The following is a 22,155-nucleotide window of genomic DNA, read 5'->3' on the forward strand; positions in this document are numbered from 1 at the left end:
ATAAGCTTCTTTTAGCCTGGTGGTTTCCCTTTCATGAACCTATCCCCACACCTCATTTCTGTGCTGAAACATGCATAGAATGGTTAAATTAATCTCAGCACATAGCTCAACTGTATCTTTATGATATCCGAGAGTTCTCCTGATCCTTCTTAGCTAGAGAAAATATATTTGTTTTGCTGCATATCTGGGAGCGTGACAGGATGGTGCAGCTCTATTGGCTACAGCGGGATAGGTCCTTACATGTGTAGATTGTCTCGCAAGTCAGTAATTTCAGGATCACCGAGGAGAGTACACATCAAAAATTTTATTCAGCAGCCAGTAATTAACAAGGGAAGAGTCACAAGTATGATCATGACAATGAAGTGAACCTGGTGTGATTTTTTGCTCACGCGTGCCGATTCCCCGTTGGGATGTCTGGGGGAGCGCTGTCAGCGAAGCCCTGCGGGTGCAGAGGCCGCGGCGGATTTTGTGGCCCACCTGCTGCAAACACGGCACTGGAGCCGGATTTCTTCATCCATAGGATTTCATGAAGACCTGCAGGGACAGCCTACCTCCTCCTGCAGACCCGCACCACGGGTGTACTGCGAAGCCTTGCGCCTCGAGCGCTCAGCGCCGTGAGCGAGGAGCCAAAGGAGTAAAAAACCAGGCGGTCGGGCGCCGTATGGCCTCCCGGCGCCGAGCCCTTTGGGAAGGCTGAGGGACACGGCGGCGCAGCGAGGCCGGGCAGAGGCCGGTGCCCGTGCCGGTGCCCGTGCCCGTGCCGGTGCCCGTGCCCGTGCCGGTGCCCGCCAGCTGCCGCCGGAGCCCTGAGGGCGGGGAACGCCTGTGCCCGGGGCGGGAGGCGGAGAGCAGCGAGGGGCCGCCAGGTGGCGCCGCGGCGCCTCCGGAAGCGGGGCGGGCGCTGAGGGCGGCGGGACCCGCCCGCCCCGGCGCACGGCAGCGCGGTGAGGCGGCCGGGCCGGGCCGGGCGCCGCCGGCGGGCCATGCTCCTCAAGCTCCTGCAGCGCCAGACCTATACCTGCCTGTCGCACAGGTATGGGCCCTGCCTCTGCCTCGGGGGCCTCGTCCTCATGATCGTCTCCGCCCTGCAGTTCGGGGAGGTCAGTACGGCGCCGCGCCGGCGTGGCGCGGCTGCCCCCCTTCCCCTTCCCTTCCTGTGGGCAGCCCCGGCCGCGCCGTGCGGAGCCGAGCCGTGCCGGCGGGCAGAGGCGCTCGGCGCAGTCCCGCGCCTGCAGCGCCCGGGAGGGCGCGGGTGCCTTTGGGCTTGGGGCGGTTTTTCCGCGGGGGAGCCGGGTGGTTGTCGCGTCCCGCGGGCAGCGAGTCCCTCCAGCACGGCGGCGGTGCCGCCTTCTTGTGTCCGGGGCTCTCACCGCGGCTGGGAAGGGACGCGAAGCGCCCCCGCGTGCCGCGGTGCCGGCGCTGAGCTGCGGGGGCCCGGCCGCTCCCCCCCGGGCGGCGGCGGCGGGGCAGCTCCCGCTCCTCCGGCCGCGCTCCCGCTCCTCCGGCCGCGCTCCCGCTCCTCCGGCCGCGTCAGGTGCGCCGGGGGGGGCGGGACGCCGCTCGCCAGGTGTGACACAAGCGCTGGGTGCCCCCCGCATCCCCCCCGGGGGGTGGTTGGGTGGTTTCCAACAGCCTTGGCAGGCCCTGGGAGAGGAGGGCTGAGAAAAACCTGCACGCTGCGGGAGCTGGGGTTCTCTCGTCTTGTGCAATTTTTTCCCTACTTCCCTTATCAGGTGATTTATTGGCGCTGTATTCGTGTTTTGTTTGACTTCTGAAGCCTGTGCTGGAGGTAACCTTCAAATGGCGACGGGGAGTGACGGGATCTTCCTCCCTTCTGGAGTTTAAAGAGTTAAGCGTAGGCTCTCTCCAAGCTGCCCGCAGCTCAGCAGAGTCTGTATTACATTGCTCAATGCTTATTACTCAGTTTGCCTGCGATTTTGTAGATGATGTAATAGAACGTCTACTTTTTCTATATATGTTTTTATACAGATGTATAAGATATTTTAAAGCTTCATGTCATATTACCCTGTCTATTTGTAAAGTCATCAGTGAAAGAGTCTAGAGGGGAAAAAACAATCCTGCTTCAGTGTAATATTTGAGATTATAGTAAATATTCAGGGAATTAAAGGAAGTATTTTTGTCAGTGTAAAAGGATGTCAGTGTTAAACACAAGCAGACTGGAATTTCCAGATTCTTCAATTGTTTGGGTTTTTTTTCCTCCTTTTTTCTTCCCTGTTTTGATGGGCTCTTTCAGATACAGGAATAAAAAAATGAACAGTCATAAAGAGTATTATCTGAAACTTTTGAGTGTAGCCCAGTCAGAACTTTATTTTGTGTATCTGTACATCTTCTTTGCACGAAGTACTTCATCTCTGCTGCCTTGCAGGGTTCACAAGTTCCTAAAACACTTGAAAGACATCAGCCAAGTAATTAATTATGTAGTACTCTTCAGCCTCTCTTTGTACGTGATTATCAGCTTGGATTGGTGTATACCTCTTGGTGCTGTGAAACTGAGTTTGCCTTTCCTCAGAATGGGGACTTAAACTGAACTTTAGGATTTCTTAGAACTTAGAAGGTTTTTTTAAAATGCTTCAGTAGTTGTCCAAGTTATGGCTGATTTTGCTGAAAATCGGTCAAAATCACTGCTCAGCATTGTTTGCCACTTCCAGCCCTTTTAGAGATATTTGGAAAGCTTAGGTAGTATTTAGGCAGTGAGGAAAGAACTGGCAGATTCATGTAGGAGTAAAATTTTCAAAATTATATGTTAAGAAAAAAGTGACCAGCAATGTTTTTTTAAAAAAACAAACTGACCGAAACACCAAGAAAATCTCCACCCTTTGTGAAATGACCATACAGATATATAGAAATTTTTTTCTTTTTTTACAGTGATGGTGAATGAACTTGCTAAGATTTTGCTTTTTACTGTTGTGATTTAAAGTAGCGTGTTTTGGTGAACAGTAGTAGTTTAAGGATTTAGGAGAGACTAGGCTTGTGAGAATAGGCACTGTTAGACCTCTTTTGACAACCGTAGTGGGAATGGAAAACACTTCTCTTTTTCAGTACAGAGTTGGCAAAGCAACAACTGTGTAAGACTGTTTTGAAATGAAACCAAGAGATCTTTCTAGTAATTATCAGATCAACCATTTTTAACAATTTGTGGGCAACTGTCAAGCAATAAAAATCAGCATGAGGCAGTGCTTATCATGTTCTGGGGTCTGAGCAGTGTTTGCAGTTCTGCTTTTTCTCCAGCCAGCTTTTTTGTCCTAGTAAGCAAAATTTATCTGCTTGCTAAGATTCATGCTAATACAAATATTAATGGTGGGAAAAAATGGAAGGCTAGGACAAATACATTGAGATTGGTAATGATGTGCTGCCTCAAGCTGAAAATGAGCTTCATTTCAAGAAAAAAACCCTTGAGCTCCATGAAATAATAGTACATGAAGCATGAATCGGAAACACGTCTGCAAAACCATAAAGGCTAGGCAGGTCTAAGCCAATGCTTTAACTTAGTTGCAAGATGAACTTTAAGTTTTGGGACAGTTTGGTTGTAAACCCTTTGCAGTCCTTTATAGTTCGTTCAGCTTTGTAAAATGTTTCTTAACAGGAACATGCCACAGCCACTGTTACCACCTGGCTGATACAGTATCTCCTAATAGAGGGTGCCTTTCCCCTTTCCTCTAATGTTGTTCCTTTAGTGGTTTTTTCATACCAGTATGTATTGTTGATGCAAAGTGGCCTCCAGGCATTATTGCAACACAAATAATGTGGCAGGAGGAAACAGTTACAGGAAAAAAATGTATTGAGTGGGAAGAGCTTAACTTTTTTCCTGTCTTTCTAAAGTGATCTTTTTAGATCTCTTTAGAAGATCTGTGTCTTTTTGGTTATAGTTGCACAAAGGCAAAAAACCAAAGGCTTGGATGGTTAACTTTTTTTTTTTTTTTCCTGGAGATCAGTATTATTCATATAATAGATTAAGTTCTACTCACATACTTCCATATTTATTCTAGAAGCAGATCAGTGTGTGTCAGTTCATTGTTATCAGTAGTAGCAAATGTTTCCATGTGGATGGTTATCTTTCAGCGCGTGCTGTATTCAACTAATGTATTTGGCAGAAGCGTGTAATGACTCGCGCATGAAAAAGGGGTAGTAGTGTGTTTTCATGACAATTCCCGACTTCAGTATTTAAGGGAGGAGAATTTATGCTCACCTGGGAAATCACATGCCCTTTGTGTAAGGGGAATGAACTTGTACAGATGTGATCTTGGTTACAAAGAGACTGCAGCTTTGGCAGGAATTGTGTGTGTGCACTCTTGTCACCCAGCCACATGATGGGGCTTCCCTGCTCTCTAGAAGGCTTTACTTTGCTTTAGTGGGCATGAGGGTAGAGATGTATACTGCCTTAGAAGGGGGGAAGGAGGAAGGTGTAGTCTTTACGTTATGGTTTTGAATGCTATCTTAGAGTAATAGTAATACAAGAAAAAAACAATAGTCACATCTACATCTAGGAAGAGTGGTGTAAAGTGAGTACTGCCCTTTCCTGGTATTTTTTTTTCTCCAGTACATATAAATATGTACTTACACAGTGAAAATAAGCCACTACACCTTTACCTATAAAGCAGCACAAAATGCCACTGTAGGTTTTAAGGTTGGACTTGCACTGTGGAAGATAGCATAGCAAGTTTATCCTGCAGTAGAACCTAAATGTTTTATATTTTTATCTCAAGTTACTTTTACTTTTTTGCTATATTAAAGCATATAAGCATTTTTCGTGTTGAAAAGTCTGATTTTTTTTATTTTTCTGCTTAGAACTATGATGTTGGATGCTTCATTAGTAATGGAAACATAACTATGTTGCATTGTTTTGTGTGTATATATGTACTTAAGAATGGAAATGGAATGTAAAGGGAGAGAAGGAATTGGCTTGTAATTGGTTTCCCATATAGCTAATATGTGTGAAAATGCCTGGGAATGGGGACAGCTGGCAAAGGGCATTTAAGTGCGTGCAGCTTGATGTTTTAGCTAAAAACCTTGATGTCTGGGTGAAGGTGGATGGGGAAGACTGCCTTCACCTGTGTGTTCCCACCATTCCTCATCTGTTTCAACAACCAAGTAGAGGAAGATAAAGTACTCTAGTTTTTGAAAGTTCATCTTTCTGTTGGTTTAGTTCTGTGACTTGGCTCACTGTAGGGTTGGATAAACTCCTGTCAAGCTAAAGAGAGGTGCAAAAATGTGGGGGTATGGAAGAGAAGCTGTGGCCTGAAGAAATGCTTAGCTGTTGGGTTAGTCTGGCTGCAGTGGAAGATGTCACCTGTATTGGGAAAGAGCTATTGTGTTTTAAGTTTGTTGGCAGGTCAATTTGTATAATTTCGTATGCGCTGGCCTGGCTGTTCGTTTGCAAAACTCATGTTTTGGAGGTGTGTATACTTCAATATGTCCTGTATGAGAATAGAAAGGAAGACAAGCAAAATTGTGTGTGTGTGTGGGGGGGGGGAGGCAGGAGTTTCCTGCTTGTTTTGAAGTATATTTGGTTTTGTGAAAACATTCCTGAATTTTTCTAAGGCTAACAGACAAGGGAAGGTAACCTAAATGAATAGTAGAATAGAAATTGTGTCTGTAAACATGAAATTATTTCTTGCAGAGAAAAAAACAAAGTTTACTTAAATCAAGTGTGGTTTGAAATTCTGGGTCAGATTGCTGGCTCAATGTAATAGCTTAGTTTGGATTAACGTCTGGTAAATTGTGCATTAATGCATAGCTCCAACAATGAAGCTGATTTGTAATTAAACATTTCAAAAGGAGAAATTTAAGTGTCTAATTTTAGAAGGTGATGATATCAAGTGTTTGTGTTTTTTTATTCACAGGTTGTTTTGGAGTGGAGTAGAGACCAGTATCATGTTATGTTTGATTCATACAGAGACAATGTTGCTGGCAAATCATTTCAGAATCGGTGAGCTTTACTTGCAGTTGTCGGTATTGCATGTCTTACTGTTCAATGACTTTTCAAATATTTAAATCAAATATGATAGATGACGTAGCATACTGTTGAGTAGGATCTTATTGTATGGGCTCTAAATCTGCAGCAAATTTTAAACTTGATGATTTTAAAATTGTGAGTTAGTGCTTAATATCCCAGTTTGGAAGATGTTTGGTAATGGAAGGACTAGTCATATAACAGAATTTACGTTTTAAATGCATTTAATACATCCAGTCTCTAATGAAACGTTAAAATGGTGGTAATGTTAACAATAAAAGGAGGACATGACATATTTTCCATCTATTTTCTTATCTTGAAGTATTGTTCCTGTGCCCTTAGAATTCCAACTTTCAGTGCTTTGAAAAGTTATTTTGCATCTACCTTATATTTTCGGTGACATGAGGGACATTATTTAGTAGAGAAGTCACAAATCTAGTAAGAAGAAGCTTTTTAAAGATGAGTGCATGGGAAAAGCAACTCACAGCAAGTTGGAAACCAAGTCATATGGGTCATTTGTTTCAGTTGTGTTAACTGCTACTTGACTTCTTGTGGTTTCATTGTTTTGTGTCTGAATAGTTGTGGGGTCTATTGCTCAGGAAGTCAGTGGACTGTGAATTGGTAGGTGGAAGAAACTACTAACTAGATATCATCTGACTTGTAAGTGTTGATACACATGACTGGAAAAAACAACCCTGAAAGCAGATGCTTAATCTCTCTTGAGGTCTGTTGAATCACGGGACAGTAGAAGTGATCAGATCAGTTTGTCACGCTTTAGCTAGTGCTTAGATGACTCTGTAAAAGCACGTTGCGTGGTATCAGTGAATCCTATGTACTTTTATAATCTCATCTTTTACCCCCCTCCCCCATTTTCTGGAGGGTGACAGATGACAGCAGGTCATATGGATGATTAGTTTAATGTTTACATGTTTCTGCAGTACTGAAGTGAAAGCATGGTTGGTTGTTCCTGTCAGTACTAAAATGCCTGACACTGGGATAATTAAGTACAGTGCTTTTATAAATGGTCGAGTTGTCCAAAACAGAATTGCAAGCCTTACTGTTGTGATGTAGATGTGGTCAGCTCCCATTTCTGCAGTGTGTTTTCTTACTTCATTTTGGTGGTGTAAAGCACTCTTTAGCTAGTCTTGACTTCCGTGAATTGTGAGCAAAGCATGTAGTGCCTGGGGGGGAATTTTATTGGCTGCATGAGCAAAACCTTAAAGTTTTCATGATGGGTGCTTAAGTTATTCCATTTCATCCATAAGTCTTTAATACTCTTATGTCAGGCATGACAGGGAAGCTTGCTGTGATAGTTGGTATCTGCACACAAATTCCCATAAAAGTTCATAGCAACCAAAAGTCTTTGTATAGACATACTTTTAGGCATCCAATAACTTTTACAAGTCCCTTGTCAGGTGCTCAGTTTATTTTTATTATCAAACTTCATAAATGCAGTAATGGACCCTGTCTTGCATTATGCACTGTAGCAGTGATGGTTTGATGGCGTTTTTAAGGTTGGTATAAATGTAATATAGGGTGTCATGTTTTTTACATAAATTGAGGATTGTGGACTTCCAGTTTTGATCCTAGCTTATCCATTGATTTTAATCAGTTTTTCTTCTAGTGTTAAAGAAAAATATTCAGAATTGGAGAACAAGAAGCTTGTTGGTTTGGAAATTAAGCAAATCCAGTGCTTAGTGGAAAGTAAAAGCTGCATGGCCTTTAGGAAATGTTAATGGACCTTTGACTGAATTAAAGTAGTGATATCTTCTAGGAGTTTTGCAGGAAAACACCTCTGTTCTTGTCAAACACTTGTGTTACAAACTTTTATAAAGAAAATCTCGGTGTAAAATGTAGACAGATTTGTGCATGTGGGCAAGCCCCTTATGATTATGAACTCAAAAGGCTCTTCTTCCTGAGTAACACAAAACCAGGGAAGTTGTTAGCATCATTAGTTACACCTATTGAATGCTGTTTCTGACAGACCAAGGAAAACTACTTGTTTTGCCTTGAACTTTAGAAATTGCCTTGGTTTGCTTTTCCCTCCTGTCACATGTCCTTTGGCATCCCAGCTGTTGCACTTTCCAGGTAGTCACATCAGCTGCTAAACTCCCTACTTACATTGCTGAGGCTCTTACACAGTTTGAGACAGCGGAGTAGAAATTCCAGGGCTTTTTACCAAGTCACCTCATCCAAACCATTTCTGAAGACTGACTTAGTTTTGATATGAAAATAAAAGGGAGAGAAGGAAATTCAATAATGGAGTTGTATGCAAGTGTCTTGGACAAGAACTGTATTTTATTACTCTCCATCAGCAAATTCTGCATTTTGTCAAAAGCTGACATGTAATTTTGCTTTACCAGGACATGGCTAAATCATATTTAAAACTCAAAAGTATGTATGAAAACGTGAAGGAACAATCCTCAGCTTTTAAAATGTACAGACAGATTTCAGTCAGGTACAGTGAGTGAGAGCTATCAGTGATTGGGGAGTTGTTAACCGTTGAGCAGAGTGAGGCTGAGAGAGAAGAGATGTACAGGTTAAGGAGCTAAGAGGTACTGGGAGCAGGAATAGCGATGGCAGCGGAGTTGCCATTGGTGGGTAATTGCAGCAATGTAACAGGCAGGAGGGCTGGGAGGTTTACAGGGGGGAGCTTAAGGGAGCAAGAGATTTATACTCATTCATAAAGAAGCGCAGCAAGGTTGGAGATCACCGTATGGTAGCCTGGGAGAGATCCAGAGGTTGCTGTGCTCCTCCAGTAACTGTGGACGCTGAGAGAATGAGGCTTTGTCTTCTTGCTGGGGTGCTGGCTGTGAGCATGGCTCTCCTGTGTAAACAAACATCAAGGGTACAGAAAATGCTTCCTGGCAGGTGGATAGAAGAGGCAGCACGTTATCTGGGAGAGCTGGTGGCTCTGGCTTTGTCTTCAAGCAGGATCCTATTGATGTTTTAAGGTTTGCAAGTGAAAAATGGGTACAGTTTTGAAAGAGGAAAATGTAAAGAAGCATCCAAAACGGCCTCAACTTATTAATTGTCTGGGAGTCTCCAAGGAAGTTTCTAAAGTCCATGTTTGCTGACATTAAAATCAGTAGAAAATGGGAAAATTGATGATTTTCTGTAGAGAAGTATTACATAATTTCCATTTAGGCAGCTCATCTTGGGCTTAATCTGTTCTCTAGGCTGGTATTGGTGATGAATACCAAATGTATAAATACACATGAAGGAGAAACACAGCTATAGAATTTGAGGGAGAATGGTTTTGATCTTTCTTGCAAAAGACTCTGCACATTAAAAATAACATTTGAGTAGCATAATGTGGAAGTGGCTCTCCTGTTCATTTTTAATTTTAAAGCAAAACACTATTACCCACTTTTCAAAATATAAACTCTCGGTACTTTTTAAGAGGCCATGAAACCAACCAGAAAGCTTTGGCAAACACCAAGAAGATAAAATCTTAACAATGTTCCTGATCCTAATTGGGAGCAGCAAATTTGTGTATGATACCTGATTTTTATTACATTTGATAACCTCTGTTTTCTCAAACAATATATGCTGTAAAAATGCATTAAGAAAAAATGTATTTGGATAAATTTTAAGCAATTAAATTAGTGTATCTGAAAACTGTTCACTTGGTTTAATAGACTTTTTTTACTAGTCTCTATTGACATTGGTAATGAAGAATGAGCTTACCACACCAGGGTTAATTCAGAGCTGACATACCTGCATCTGACCAAAAATGCCTTTCCTCTGTGGACTTTATTAGTATTTGTCTGTATGTGGCATCATTTCTATGCTAAAAATCAAGTGTGGCAAATTACATAGTTCTATGTGCTATTGCATAGAAACCCACTTTTAGCAAATGATAAAATATGGAGAGGCTTCACAGAAATCAAAATTGTCTCATACCCTAGGAAGACTTGGAGTTGAGGCTTTTTTTTTTTTTTTTTTTATATTTTCTGTTCTTCACTGAAGCCTGGGCAAATAAACTTTGCACTTTGCCCAGAAGACTGAGGTTTGGGCATTTTTGAAATCAGCTGACTTGAGTTGGTTGCTTACACCTAAAGCACTCTTATCCTAGCTGTAAGCATTCAAGGGATGGTCAATCCAATAATTTAACTGATCACAGCAAACGCAGAAAAGCTAGAAGAGCTCCTGCCATTGAATTTCTACTCCGATAGAGGGCATTTGTGTTCAAAATATGCCTTGAGTTGCACCTATTAATGAGCCAGAAGCTAGTGTCACCTCCGGAGAAAGAGGTGAAATAAGTGATTAGAAGGGTAGTTGTATTTAGTAAATTGACCTTTTTTGCCAGTTGAGAAGGTAGCTTCCTGCAGAGTGAGTGTTGCATGTCAGAGGTGAGAGAGAATTTCTGGGTGGTGCTGCTGGGGGAGGCAGCACTGCTTTGTAGATGTTCAAACTGTCTCAGAATGACCCACTATTATCCTTTTAAGTGTCATAGCTAAGGAACAGTGATGAATTGAATACAAAATGTTCCTGTCTATTGTGTTGTGACCATCTACTGGCTGCCCTTTTACCAAATTTTGTGCTTCAGTTATTGAATCTCAGCCAGTAGAAAATAAAGCTGGGTGGAAGTTGTCTACGTGGCATACTGTGCATGGAAGGTGGAGCACCTATAAGGTCTGTCTCTTTGTGAATGCTGTTTGAAGGATGCAGTAGGTGGGGAGGGAACACGCCTTTCCTTGGAAGCCTTATTGTGTGACCCTGTGGATGTTAGCATTAGAGAAGTGCTCACAGTTCAGGGAGATGCTGAATAGCTTGACGCTGGAAGTTCGGAAAAATAATAGCTGGGGCATCCTCCTGTGGTCTGGGACTAAGGGGTTCACCTATGGCAGCAGCTGAAACAAAGCTGTGGCCTCAGAGAGATTATCATAAACAAATAGAAAAAAAGGCAGCCAAACACCTTTCTTTTCTTCTGCCTTAGTTATGCTAGGAGATCTGTAACTGTTGAGAAACAGCTCCAGGATATTAAGTTGTGTCAAGAATGAATTTTCTGTCTAGAGCCTGAATTCATGTATCTGACTTAGGTTGTTGGTTTATGAAATGCCCTGTTACTAATGTCTAAGAGGCATTCCTAGGATAGAGACCTGATCCTGCTGAGATCTTACTGTCTCCTCGCAGTTAAATAACAGCAAGTATGATAAAAGTCTTTACCTCATGTTGTCCTATCTAATGTAGTTGGTGAATTAAGGATGTGCCTGGATGCCGGTACTGATTTGTAAAATATTTTATGGTTTGGAAGGAGTTGGGTTATACATTAATGTCTGACACTTAGAGCATAAACTTCAGATTTCCTTTAGTTACTGAACTGCTACATCTCCTTTATGTTGTTTTAGGTTTTATGTCTGTGCTGTTTTGTCAAGGGTTTGTGTATAATTAAGAGATCATAGATATATCTGAAGAGAAGCTTTTTGCTTGGCCTTGTTTGCCGCCCAGACAGCAATTATTTCTGTTGTTAGACAGAAATTGCTATTGTAGGATGCCACAAACACTTGTAATATCAAACAGCTCACACAGCTTTCATTTGAATTATGTAGGCTTTGTTTACCCATGCCGATTGATGTGGTATATACCTGGGTGAACGGCACGGATGTTGAACTGATCAAAGAATTGCAACAGGTCAGAGAACAGATGGAAGAAGAACAGAAAATAATGAGGTAATAGTCTTATGTTTTCCCCTTAACTGACAGCAGCAAACTAATGCAGTACTAGCCCTCTTTGTTTTTCTCCCATGTTACTCAGCATGAAGATTTAAAGTGCATTTTCTCACTCCTTCGTTTATTATTCTCAAAACCTTCAGTTCTGTATTTAGCTATGAAGTCCTGTCTAATCAGAAAACTGTTTAAGATACAAAACATTAAAGTAATTAAAGCTGTTATGTCTTGAATCTGTAAAATGCCATGCAGAAAGCTGCTTTGTGTATGTCATTCTGTACTGATATCTGTAACTCAGTTTTTAAATAATAATAAAACTGTATCTCAAATGTATAAGATCTTTTCATCCCCCTTTTCCTCCTTTCCACCCCCAGTATTTCTTTTATAATGGGCTTAAAATCTTAAGCATATATTTCTTAAAGGCTTCTTTTTAAAGTTAGATTTGTATTCTCCCAAACACTGAAACTGAGAAAGAGGAAAATAAAATTGTGTTATAAAGGTATGAGTCAGCCTTCTAAGGAGGGAAAGGCATGTATTGCTGCATTTGGTGTTACAGATTGTGCTGTACTGTTCTGCAGAATTACTCGTCTAAGGCTTCAAACACAGGCTGCTACAGATACCTTGGATTGCGTATTGTAACCATTGATGTACTTCTTAATAAGCAAATCTGTGGTCACATGATCTGTTTCGGCCAAAAAATATGCTAAAGGGAAGAACAAGTCTGTGTTCTAAGGGTTGTAGTAGTTTAATTCAGAATAATCTGAAATCCATAAGTGAGCGGATTGATCTGATTTTGGGCATGTTACAACTTGCAGTTTAGGTAACTATGGACAGTGTAATCACAAGAGAAATTCTGGATCTTTGTTGTATTACTTAAACAAGGAAAGTATTAGAACTTAAAGTCTGTTAGTTTAAACATTTTAAACACAGACATGGTCTCTGCTCTGAAAAGCTTTCAAATTTATACTAATCTTTTCCTAGCAGTTCATATAGCAAATGGTAAGGGGTTTAGCTTTTCATCACTCATACTGTGATTCCCATTTTACAAAGGGAAAACCACATTATTTTCTTCCATAATGCTGATTTGGAAAGTTGGTATCAAGCTTCTGAGTAAGACTCATGTCCATGCCCATGTTCATTATCTATAGGGGCACCTGCTTCTTTCCCTTGTAGATAACTTTTTTTCATGTACTTTGAAATCAGTTAGCACTGTTACAAAAAGAGCTGTTTCATGGGATCAAGATAACTGCAGGAAGACAAAGGCAAGTATGCTATAAAATTCTGCTAATGAGTGTATATTTTATATTGCATAGCAAAACTTTCTTGTTGATCTGCCTGGATTGAGCTAGTCATAGTCCAGGTGCTTTATTCTTCAGAGTAGTTTGATGGATGGTGGTTGTCTTTCTGTTGGTATGTGTAGAAGGATGCTCTTCAGATATTATTATGATTATTATTTAGCATCAGCACTACTACCTTTACATTAATTCTCCTTAGCTTCGATGTTCACGTAGTAAATGCATGACAGACCGTATCAGAATATGTATGTTAGGCAAAACAATCAAGTCAGCTTATTTTCAGGTCACTTCATCCTGGTTTCTTACTAGTGTTTTTAATATCAGTATCAGTTTCATTAAGTAATCTAATAATAACCCCTGAAAATCCTGTTAGCGAAGAGTCCTGCTGCCACAGCTGTCAGCACAACCAGTAATTTTTGAGTTCTACTGCACGAGGGTGAGCAGTGAGGGTCATGTGTGTCAGCTTGTGCTCATCTTGGCAAGGCCAATGTCAAGGCCTTGGCAGTTTTATAACTGGGTTATCTGTGCTTTCACAATGTGTCCCTTAATTAACAGTCTGAAATTAGACTTAATTCCTTACTGTCAGCTCAGTGTTATTTAATGTAGTTGATTTAATTTTGTAACAGGGAGATCCTCGGAAAGAATGCAACAGAACCAACAAAGAAGAGGTGAGTTTTTCTGGGTTTGGGCATAAATTGGAGTAAATGATATCCTACTCATTGTTAGCTGAAAGCAGATCCTGGTTGGGAGGTTGTTTGGTTTTCTATAGCCTGTGCATGCTTTCCTTCTACGTTACTTCAAGAAGAGTTGACAGTGTGATAATACATATGTTGAATAAAAGTGATGTTATTGTGACATATATGAATGAGCTTCTTATAATGTGACAATTTCGACGTTCAGAAAGCATATCCTTGTCCCTGGTTAGGTATAGTTCTAATTCCAAGTGTGGATTTTTAATGCATATGTGCCTGGAGTTTTCTAATTCAAAAGCATGAAATTTTTTTCAGCATTGCTTTCATTGCTGTTTATATACATGGCACTGCGAGCGTCTGTGGAGGGGCCAAGACTGTTGTGCCTCTGCTGCCAGGAAGCAGCAAGACCTGATTTGTCCCATTCTTTGTTTGGCTTGGTCATTCAGCTATTTAGAGATCTTTATAGGGTCCCCTCTGTGGGTAAAATTTGTAATCTTGGAAACTTTTGAAAAAACAGATATGGGAATGAACTAAACTGTAACAGTCAGATATTCTGCAGCAAAATAAACATGCTTTTAGTAATTTCCCCCTGCCCCAGCAGATGTTAGAAATCAGATTTTTAAAAAATCATCTCTCATTGGATCTAAGATTGATTTTTGTCTTAAATTTTCTACTAGTGTTAAAATATACCTCTGGTATTTTGCCATAGTGAGAAGCAACTGGAGTGTTTGCTGACACACTGCATCAAAGTGCCAATGCTTGTCCTGGATCCTGCGCTGCCTACCAATGTCACACTGAAAGACCTGCTGTCCATTCATCCTGCTTTACAAGCTGCTAACAATATGTTCTTTGTAGCAAAACCAAAAAATCCTTCTACCAATGTGACAGTAATTGTTTTTGATAGCCCTAAGGATGGTAAGAACCTATTTGTCAGATTCCAGCCAGTTTTCTAGAGGAAGATTTTTAGTAAGATGCTGTGAATTAGTGGTGGTGGTTTTTTTTCTCCAATACTGACTCTGCCACTAATTTTCTGTCTGACTTTAGCAAGTCATTCAGCACCTCTTGCCCTCAGTCTGCTCCTCTAAATGATGACATTAATGATACTGTTTGCCTACCTCCCAGACAACTGATTGCAGATGAAGAGTTTCATGCTTTAAAAGACTATTGCAAAACAGGTTTGATATCTGATTATCTGTGTTGCGCTGATAATCTCAGAAGACTGAGGTTTAGACTGAGGAAGATTAGTTTTAGAAATCCTCCTTTAATTGCTGTAAAGTCTAGTTTGAATATTGTGCAATAAGTTCTGCCCTTGCTCAAAGGATTGCATACTTTAAAACAAAATTATCTATGTGTTCAGCATATATAAGTAGGATCTTAGAGCAGGTGTGGGCTTCTTACTTTGTTTAATACATAGTGCCTGGCCACTACCACTCAGTAGCCCAACCGCTGGTGTTGAGCTTGATGGTGACAAAGAATTATTTAACAGTTATAAAGACAACTCTTCACACCATAAATATCCAAACTTTTTTAATTTGCAAAAGTATATCTTACTTACTAGACTGTACGAAAGAAGTGACTTTCAGCTTTTGATTTGCAATGCATTTTATGTATTCTAGTTGAAGCTGCCCATTCTGGAATGTTAAAAGACAACAGCAAACAGATAGTATGGCGGGGTTACCTGGTATGTACTTTTTAAATCTGTTGATTAGCTGTTGTATATGTTAAACTTCTTGTACATTTTTAGAAAGTGTTTATGTGCTATTCTCTTTACATAACTCACATGTAGTAAGAAGTGAAAACTTTTAAAATAACCCTTATTTCAGTTTTGAAGTTTAAGTGACAAAATACATGCTATTAAATCTGTCACCTGATGGAGGATTGATAGATAAATGTGAATTGCTCTAAGTTTTAAAAAAGGCTTTATACCCTATTTTCTTGTTTTCAGACTACAGACAAAGAAGTTCCAGGTTTAGTATTAATGCAAGACTTGGCCTTCCTTAGTGGATTTCCAGCTACATTCAAAGAAACAAATCAGCTACGAACAAAACTACCAGAGAGCCTGGCCTCTAAAGTAAAACTGGTAAGGGTCTGGAGGAGAGTCTATCTTTCTTGTATTATTTTTTTGGAATGGTTCACATATGGAATCTCACCCACCCAGGAGACAGGATGTTTCTGATAGTCATCTGTTTTACTGTGTGAGTCTGTTTTCTCGAGTTGTAAAGAGTAGTAAATAGTGACTCAAACTGTTGCCTTCAAAGACCAATTGTCCATTCTGTGACTGCAAGTTATTAGGCATTAGATCTTCTAGCCTGCAATTGATTAAAAAGTACCAACCTTATCAGTTTCTCTCAGCCATTTGTGATAGACTGTTGTCTTGCTGAAGTATACTCTATCAGTGGCTTGTTTAATGTGACAGTTTATGTAGCTTCTTAGCTTATTCTTTCCCTCTTTGCTTTTAGAAGAATTATCTTAATAGTAACAGCACTGGATTGTTTCACAGCTGAATGCTGTATTTCTGTCTTCCAAATACTCTGTATGGTCTTGAGCAAGTTGCACTTCAGCTTACCCAGCTGCAAGGCAACCTTAGACCACAACTTGTGTGACTGCCATCCGTTAACATTTTGTGCCTTCTATTCTCTCCTGCCATTTGAACACCTTTTCCAGTTACAGCCAAGTTTGACAGATAGGTAACTGAGTTTCAAAAGTTTTTGTGAAAATTTGCTTATGTATTGGAGAGAGATGTGATTGGTTGTATGAAAGGGGCTGAGGCCAGGGAGTTTGTGGAGGAGGAGGAGTTAGCAGGGATAAAGAGATGTCAATCTATAGGTAATCTGTCTTCATTAGTCTGATGCCCATTTGTAGAATGTGCTAATTTACTTTACGGCTTGTTCTTGTTGCTCAAATGAGCATGACTTCCTCTCCATGTCTTTTTTTTGGCAGGCTGAGTTAACGAATCACGTATTCTGCTATTGCAGAAACAATAATTGTGTAACCCCTTTCATAGGCTGGTCACACTCCAACTTAATGCAAGCAGAATTTCTTTCTTGTCTCAGCTTGTGTTAGCAGGCTTAGAGGCTCACTAGTGGTGGAAAACTTCTGAAGTAAACACATTTGTACCTCTCCTCCTACAGACTGTTACAGAACTTTATAGAGCTCTTAAAGTTATCTTTTCTTATAAGCTATCTTTTCTTTTGCCTTTGTTTACATATCTAGTGTATTCGTAGAGAGTGGCCACGGCTTTTCCCAGCCTTTGTTTTACCACATTAATCAGGCAGCATTCATCTCACAGCTTTGGCTTTCTATTCCATCCTTCTGACAGCCCTTCCCTGCCACTTCCATTGTGGATTTGTCTGCCTTCGACATGATTGACTGGAATTTTGTACAGCATTTTAAATGGGGCATCACCAGGACTCTTTACACAGTGAAAAATACATAGTACATCTCTGACAGTCTGCCAGCCTTGGGTTAGAGACTTGCTTTGTGCTAGATTATGCTTATTGCAAGCACTGCTGCCCCTGTTTCTACGTTAACCTGCCATGCATCCTTCCACTGGTGTGTATTGGTGCTGTTCATAAAACCTGTCTCTTGGTATTGTCAATCTGTCACTAGTTTGGGTGAGTGATGTCAGATGTGCTCTGGCATGGCCAAGGCATCCTTCCTTCTCTTAGTGGCACATTGGTTAAACAGCAGGGGGTATTCTTATGGCCAGTCTGCCAGTCTCTGCTTGTTTTATGTGCTATGGGTATTTTTAAAATCGATTTAAAGAAACGGTGTCTACTGTAAAGAAATGACATCATTGTCCAACAGGAGATGGCACTTCAGTTTTGCTGCTGAGATGATAGGTTCTTCATTTCAAGTTTGCTTAATGAGCATTGTTAGTTAAATGCTTCCTGACTTTAAGCCATCCAAAGAATCTTCTTTGAGTGCAGGTTCATCCATTTGGGTTTGGAGCCTTTTCTAGATCCTTGCCACAGCTTCAGCTACAGATTCCTGGTAGTTTTAACACACTTGACTTAATGGAACTGAAGAGCTCAGAATACCTTTGATTTACCAGCTTTTCTCATTTGTTAAACTTGCCCTTTAGCATTCAAGAAATTTAGTAACGAGATGTTCCTTAATTATTTTTTTCTGTTTCAATTTAAAATCAATTAGTTTGTTTTCCTGACTGAGGGTTATTTTCTAGGAGCAGCTCTTGAGAGATGATTTGGTGGAAAAGAAATATCTCTGCTTCCACCTCTGAGAACCACATTGGAGCAATATCCTAGGCAATGTTTGTTCTCTGGCTGAATATCAGATATAAGCTCTCATAGTAACATAGCTCTGAAGAATGTTGCCCCTCAAACAATATTTGTAATTTCATTCCCTGTCCCTTCACAGATGTTGCTTTATGCTTCTTCCAAAATGATTTTGGCTTAAATAAGTTCTTTTATCCATAGTACCCTAAACCATTTTTTTTTGAGTTCTGGTGCCTGTGTCATTAACACTTGGTGTTCCTTTGTCAGAATAATGTATATAAATATAAGAAATGTTTTATTTGCAAGGATAAACATTTTTACATATGAAGTGTGGATGAGGTTGTTTCTATAGAAGCCTTTACTGAGATCCTAGCTCAGAATCAGTTCTTCATTCAGTGGATGTTGTAGGTCAGCAGTTACAGTAAACATAATGAAGTGTGGTTTTCTCCTTACCAAAGAGAGAGATGCTAGGTTAATGCTACAGTTAAGTAGAAGAAATGTTGGTTGTTTACAATTTCCACCAAAATTTGCAGAAATTCCCCTGCTGTTACCACTTCACAGACCCTTAAGATTTCAGAAGTGGTGTGAGATGCCCAGTGGAGAGGAAGAAAGCTGCACCTGAGCTTAGGCTAGACTTGTCTCTTGTAGCCACCTCCTGATGCTTAATGTGTTTCTGCATGCTTGTAAGTGGCTGTTTTGTAGTGCAATGCTGGAAGTAAAGAAATAATAATAAAAAAATCAACAGTGCTGCTATTAGAAGGGAAGAAAGGTGAGAAAGGGAGGAGTGTAGCTGGTGGTGCATTTGTATTGAATGTTGATAATGCTGTTTTAATTGGACTGCTTTAGTTTGATTGAAATCACTTCTGAATCCAAAGAGTACCAAAAATTGCTTGGACATCTGGGCCAGGTGTTTCTTCATCTGAAAATCTCTGAGAAAAGCAGCTGAACTGAACTAGAGGGGGTTAAATTGTGACAATTTAATATATAATTAATAATTTTTCAAGGTGAATTATGTATTTTACGGTCTACTGAACTTCGTACTTATGGCCTGCACTGTAATGTAATAATATGGCAGTTTATTTCCAGATAAAAGGTAAGCAGCAGTGTGTCTGCTGATAACATTTGTTGTTCTACACTGTGTGTGTAATGACAGATGTGGTTGAAAATTATATTTGGCTAATCTTTATTTTTAACGGTACATTAGTAAGCCACTAGATGGAGGTGTTACTCTGGATGTACAGCTGTCCACTGCTAAGCCCTATTTCTTTAAAGGCTGTAGAGGTGTTATATTGAACCTACACGTGAAGAACAACTGATTTTTTTCACATTCCTTTCTCCCATTACCTACATTTATAAATAAAATTATTATTGTTCAGCCTAAAAGAGACGCTTGTCACTTAAAATCTAGGTAGTGATGTAGACTGATAAGGGAAGGGCAATTTGATTTTGTTTTTTTGAGGCTATCATGCTAACACTTTTTCACTGAAATAGCATACAGTAGTGAAAATGTTTGGAGAAAGGTGAATTCCTGTCAATATTTAATATTCTGATTCAGGGAAAACAAAGCTTGCAGACCTCCTTCCTTTGCAAAATATTGTTCCCTCTTTAAGCTGTATGTTGGTTGTTTGCTGCCCTCACTGTCTTGAGGGTAGGGCAGGGGGTCTGCAGTTCTTGCTGCTGCTTTTGTCAGTGTTGATGGAACAGACAGGTGGCTTCAGGAGTTGGTGTTTTATGTTAACAAAGATGTAACAAGTAAGCTTTGTAGGAAAAAAAAAAACCCTTAAGGCGTTGCATTGGGTTTACTCTGATATGACCTTCCTACAATGTTATCTTACAAATTTACTAACTTCCCTTTATAACGACAACAGTATTTCATATTTTTAAATTTTTTTTTAAAACTTTAACATAACACATGCCCCCCTGTCCTTCCCTTGCTGTGTGAGCATGAGAGTTTTCCTAATATCCTTATGGGAGTGTAGGGCTGGTTGAGTCCAAATCCCACATTAAAAAAAAAAAAAAAATCTGCTCTTGAGGCCTCTTACCTTGAGAACTTGGAAATGAAAGTGTTTACTTCTGTGTGGGGTGGCTTAGCATGTCCAGCCTGCTTCCTGATCTAGTAAGTCTAAGCATTGCCAGACATGCTGGCTCTGAAGGAGAACCTGCATTTAAAGTTGCCTGGTGGGGAGAAGGCAGTTTTCCTGTCTCGTTTTCAAGTGCATGATATAAATGTGCACAGTGGTGGTCTGAGCATGTGCCTGCATGGTGTCTTTTCAGTCTGCTCGTGTTAGAAGTAGAGGCTCGCCTGATCATACTGATTCTGTGCATCTACCTGCTTTTTCTGTTCTATTTTCACAATGCCTTTGGATCTGCTCACCTGTTTTGTCAGGATGAAGATGTTGTCTAGAAGATAATATTTCAAGGGAATGGGCAATTGCATGTGTCCCCAATGAGAGGAGGTTTATACCTGTGAGACATTAGAAAATCTGTCAGGATGGAATTCCATTTTGAATATACCAGCAACAAAATGCTCAGAGCAGAGCTTACATTTTATTAGAATCTAGTTAGTTATGTCACCAGATAATTTAATTGAAATTTATTGATAGCTCTGCATGTGAAAAAACTTGCTTCTTAAAAAAGGTATTGGTGGGAAAAAAAATTGATATAATAAAACTGATCTATTCAATGCAGGGTTTATCTTAACTGTGATGCTGAGCAGTGGAGCACATTTTTCCACTACTTCTTGTTTGTGCTTCAACTGTTACATATTTAAAAACCTAACAGTGTATATGCTGTGTTAGTGAGGGGAAAGGAAAAGTGTTTGTAATAAATCCAGTTAGGAATCTGTAGTACAGGTACCTGTTCTGAGTTTGGTGTAAACAAGTTAAAGAGAAACTAAATGTTCTTAAATGCTTTCAAAGCTCTAGAATGGTAATATTTTTGGTTTGTTATACGTATGTTTTAAATGACAGATTCTGAGGGACTATGTGACATTGTTGTATTCCTAAATAAAGCACATACCCACTGATGGCAGCTTTGCAATCTGTAGCATTTCAATATCGATATTTTTGGAGGTTGCTAGCTGCAGTCCGTAACTATACCTCAACCATTTAGCTACTGAAGCCATCCTTTCCACCCATAGGTTCAGATGATTCCCTGGAAGGTCTGAGATTTATCAGATTTTTCTAATGGCAGGCCTCATAAGTCAGATTGAAAGATCTCAAATAGCATATGAGTCAAAGCATCAACAGCTTTGAAATGTCACAAGTGGGACAGCTGGTCTTGCTAAGCGAAGGGGTGCTAACTCTGGGACAAGTGTTGTTTTAAAATGAGCAGAAAGGGTCAGATTTAATGAAAAATAAAGAATAAAAACCACTTAAGGATGTTATGAAATAAACTGTGATAATTTTGCTGTTGTTGAACATGGCAGTATTCAAATTTTCTTAACTTATTGCATTTACAGATCTTATGCAACTGAAAATTTGGTAGACGTGCTTATTTGTCTTATGTTGCATGAAGGAAAAAAATTAAGCATATCATTTAATAAATATTGTTAATGATTAACTGCATTTATTCTCAATCTGACTGTTGAATGCACGCACTTGGAGAACCAAAGTGCGGTTCAGCTTTTAGCTTGTGTCTGCTCATACTACTTCATAAGCACATCATAACCCAATAAAATGCTATCTTTCTAGTGAAATGTTTTGGTGCCCTGTAATTTGTAAGCTATGTTAGCTGTTAGAAAGGTTATGTAGTACAAGCCCCTTCTTACCCTCTGCATTATGAAATCTGATATACAGACTAGTGGCAAGAGATAAAAACAGCAAACAGATCAAACAGTCCACAACTAAGAAATGACCTTAACAGCATATTGGCAACCATCATTAAGGACTTGGAGACCCACATGGATTAGTTCTGGAGCCCTTTGTATCTCAGATTTCTGAGCTGTAGGTTGATCTGTAAACCATTCTGAAAATTTCACGCTTCTGACAGCAGTGATGAATTGGTGATCTTAATTTTCCGAGAAGAGCGTTGCTTGATCAAGATGGAAAAAAAAGTATGATTCTTTCAGTCATATAATTAAGTTGTAGTAAAATAAGAATTTTGTTATTGAGGTGGGGGGGAATGGATGGGGACATACTGTTCACTTATTCCAGAAATATTTACAACATGGACAGCTTTACTGTTGCTGGATCATTGTGTAAAGAGACATTTTCTTTGGAAAGTGAGAATTAAACATCTAGAAATATTCTGTATCTTTAAATGTTTTTCATTTCCCATTTTACTACCCCT

At 40.1% G+C, this 22,155-nt stretch overlaps 1 protein-coding gene across 3 annotated transcripts in view; it reads left to right on the plus strand.

Moving 5' to 3' along the window:
• The first annotated feature begins 922 nt into the window (after positions 1-922).
• GNPTAB (N-acetylglucosamine-1-phosphate transferase subunits alpha and beta) overlaps positions 923-22,155 on the plus strand; it is a 44,701-nt gene continuing 23,468 nt past the window's right edge. Inside the window, exons 1-7 of one of the 3 annotated variants that reach the window (XM_074901973.1) lie at positions 923-1,100; positions 5,862-5,947; positions 11,527-11,646; positions 13,565-13,606; positions 14,340-14,545; positions 15,247-15,311; positions 15,576-15,710. In XM_074901973.1, the coding sequence (XP_074758074.1) occupies positions 984-1,100; positions 5,862-5,947; positions 11,527-11,646; positions 13,565-13,606; positions 14,340-14,545; positions 15,247-15,311; positions 15,576-15,710 (771 nt within the window). In that variant the 5' untranslated portion in view covers positions 923-983. Of the gene's footprint in view, positions 1,101-1,762; positions 1,849-5,861; positions 5,948-11,526; positions 11,647-13,564; positions 13,607-14,339; positions 14,546-15,246; positions 15,312-15,575; positions 15,711-22,155 lie in introns of those variants that run through there. The other 2 variants (XM_074901974.1, XM_074901975.1) reach the window with 2 other exon arrangements.

This window comes from Athene noctua, chromosome 3, assembly GCF_965140245.1.
Source record: "Athene noctua chromosome 3, bAthNoc1.hap1.1, whole genome shotgun sequence".
NCBI classification, from domain to species: Eukaryota; Metazoa; Chordata; class Aves; order Strigiformes; family Strigidae; genus Athene; species Athene noctua.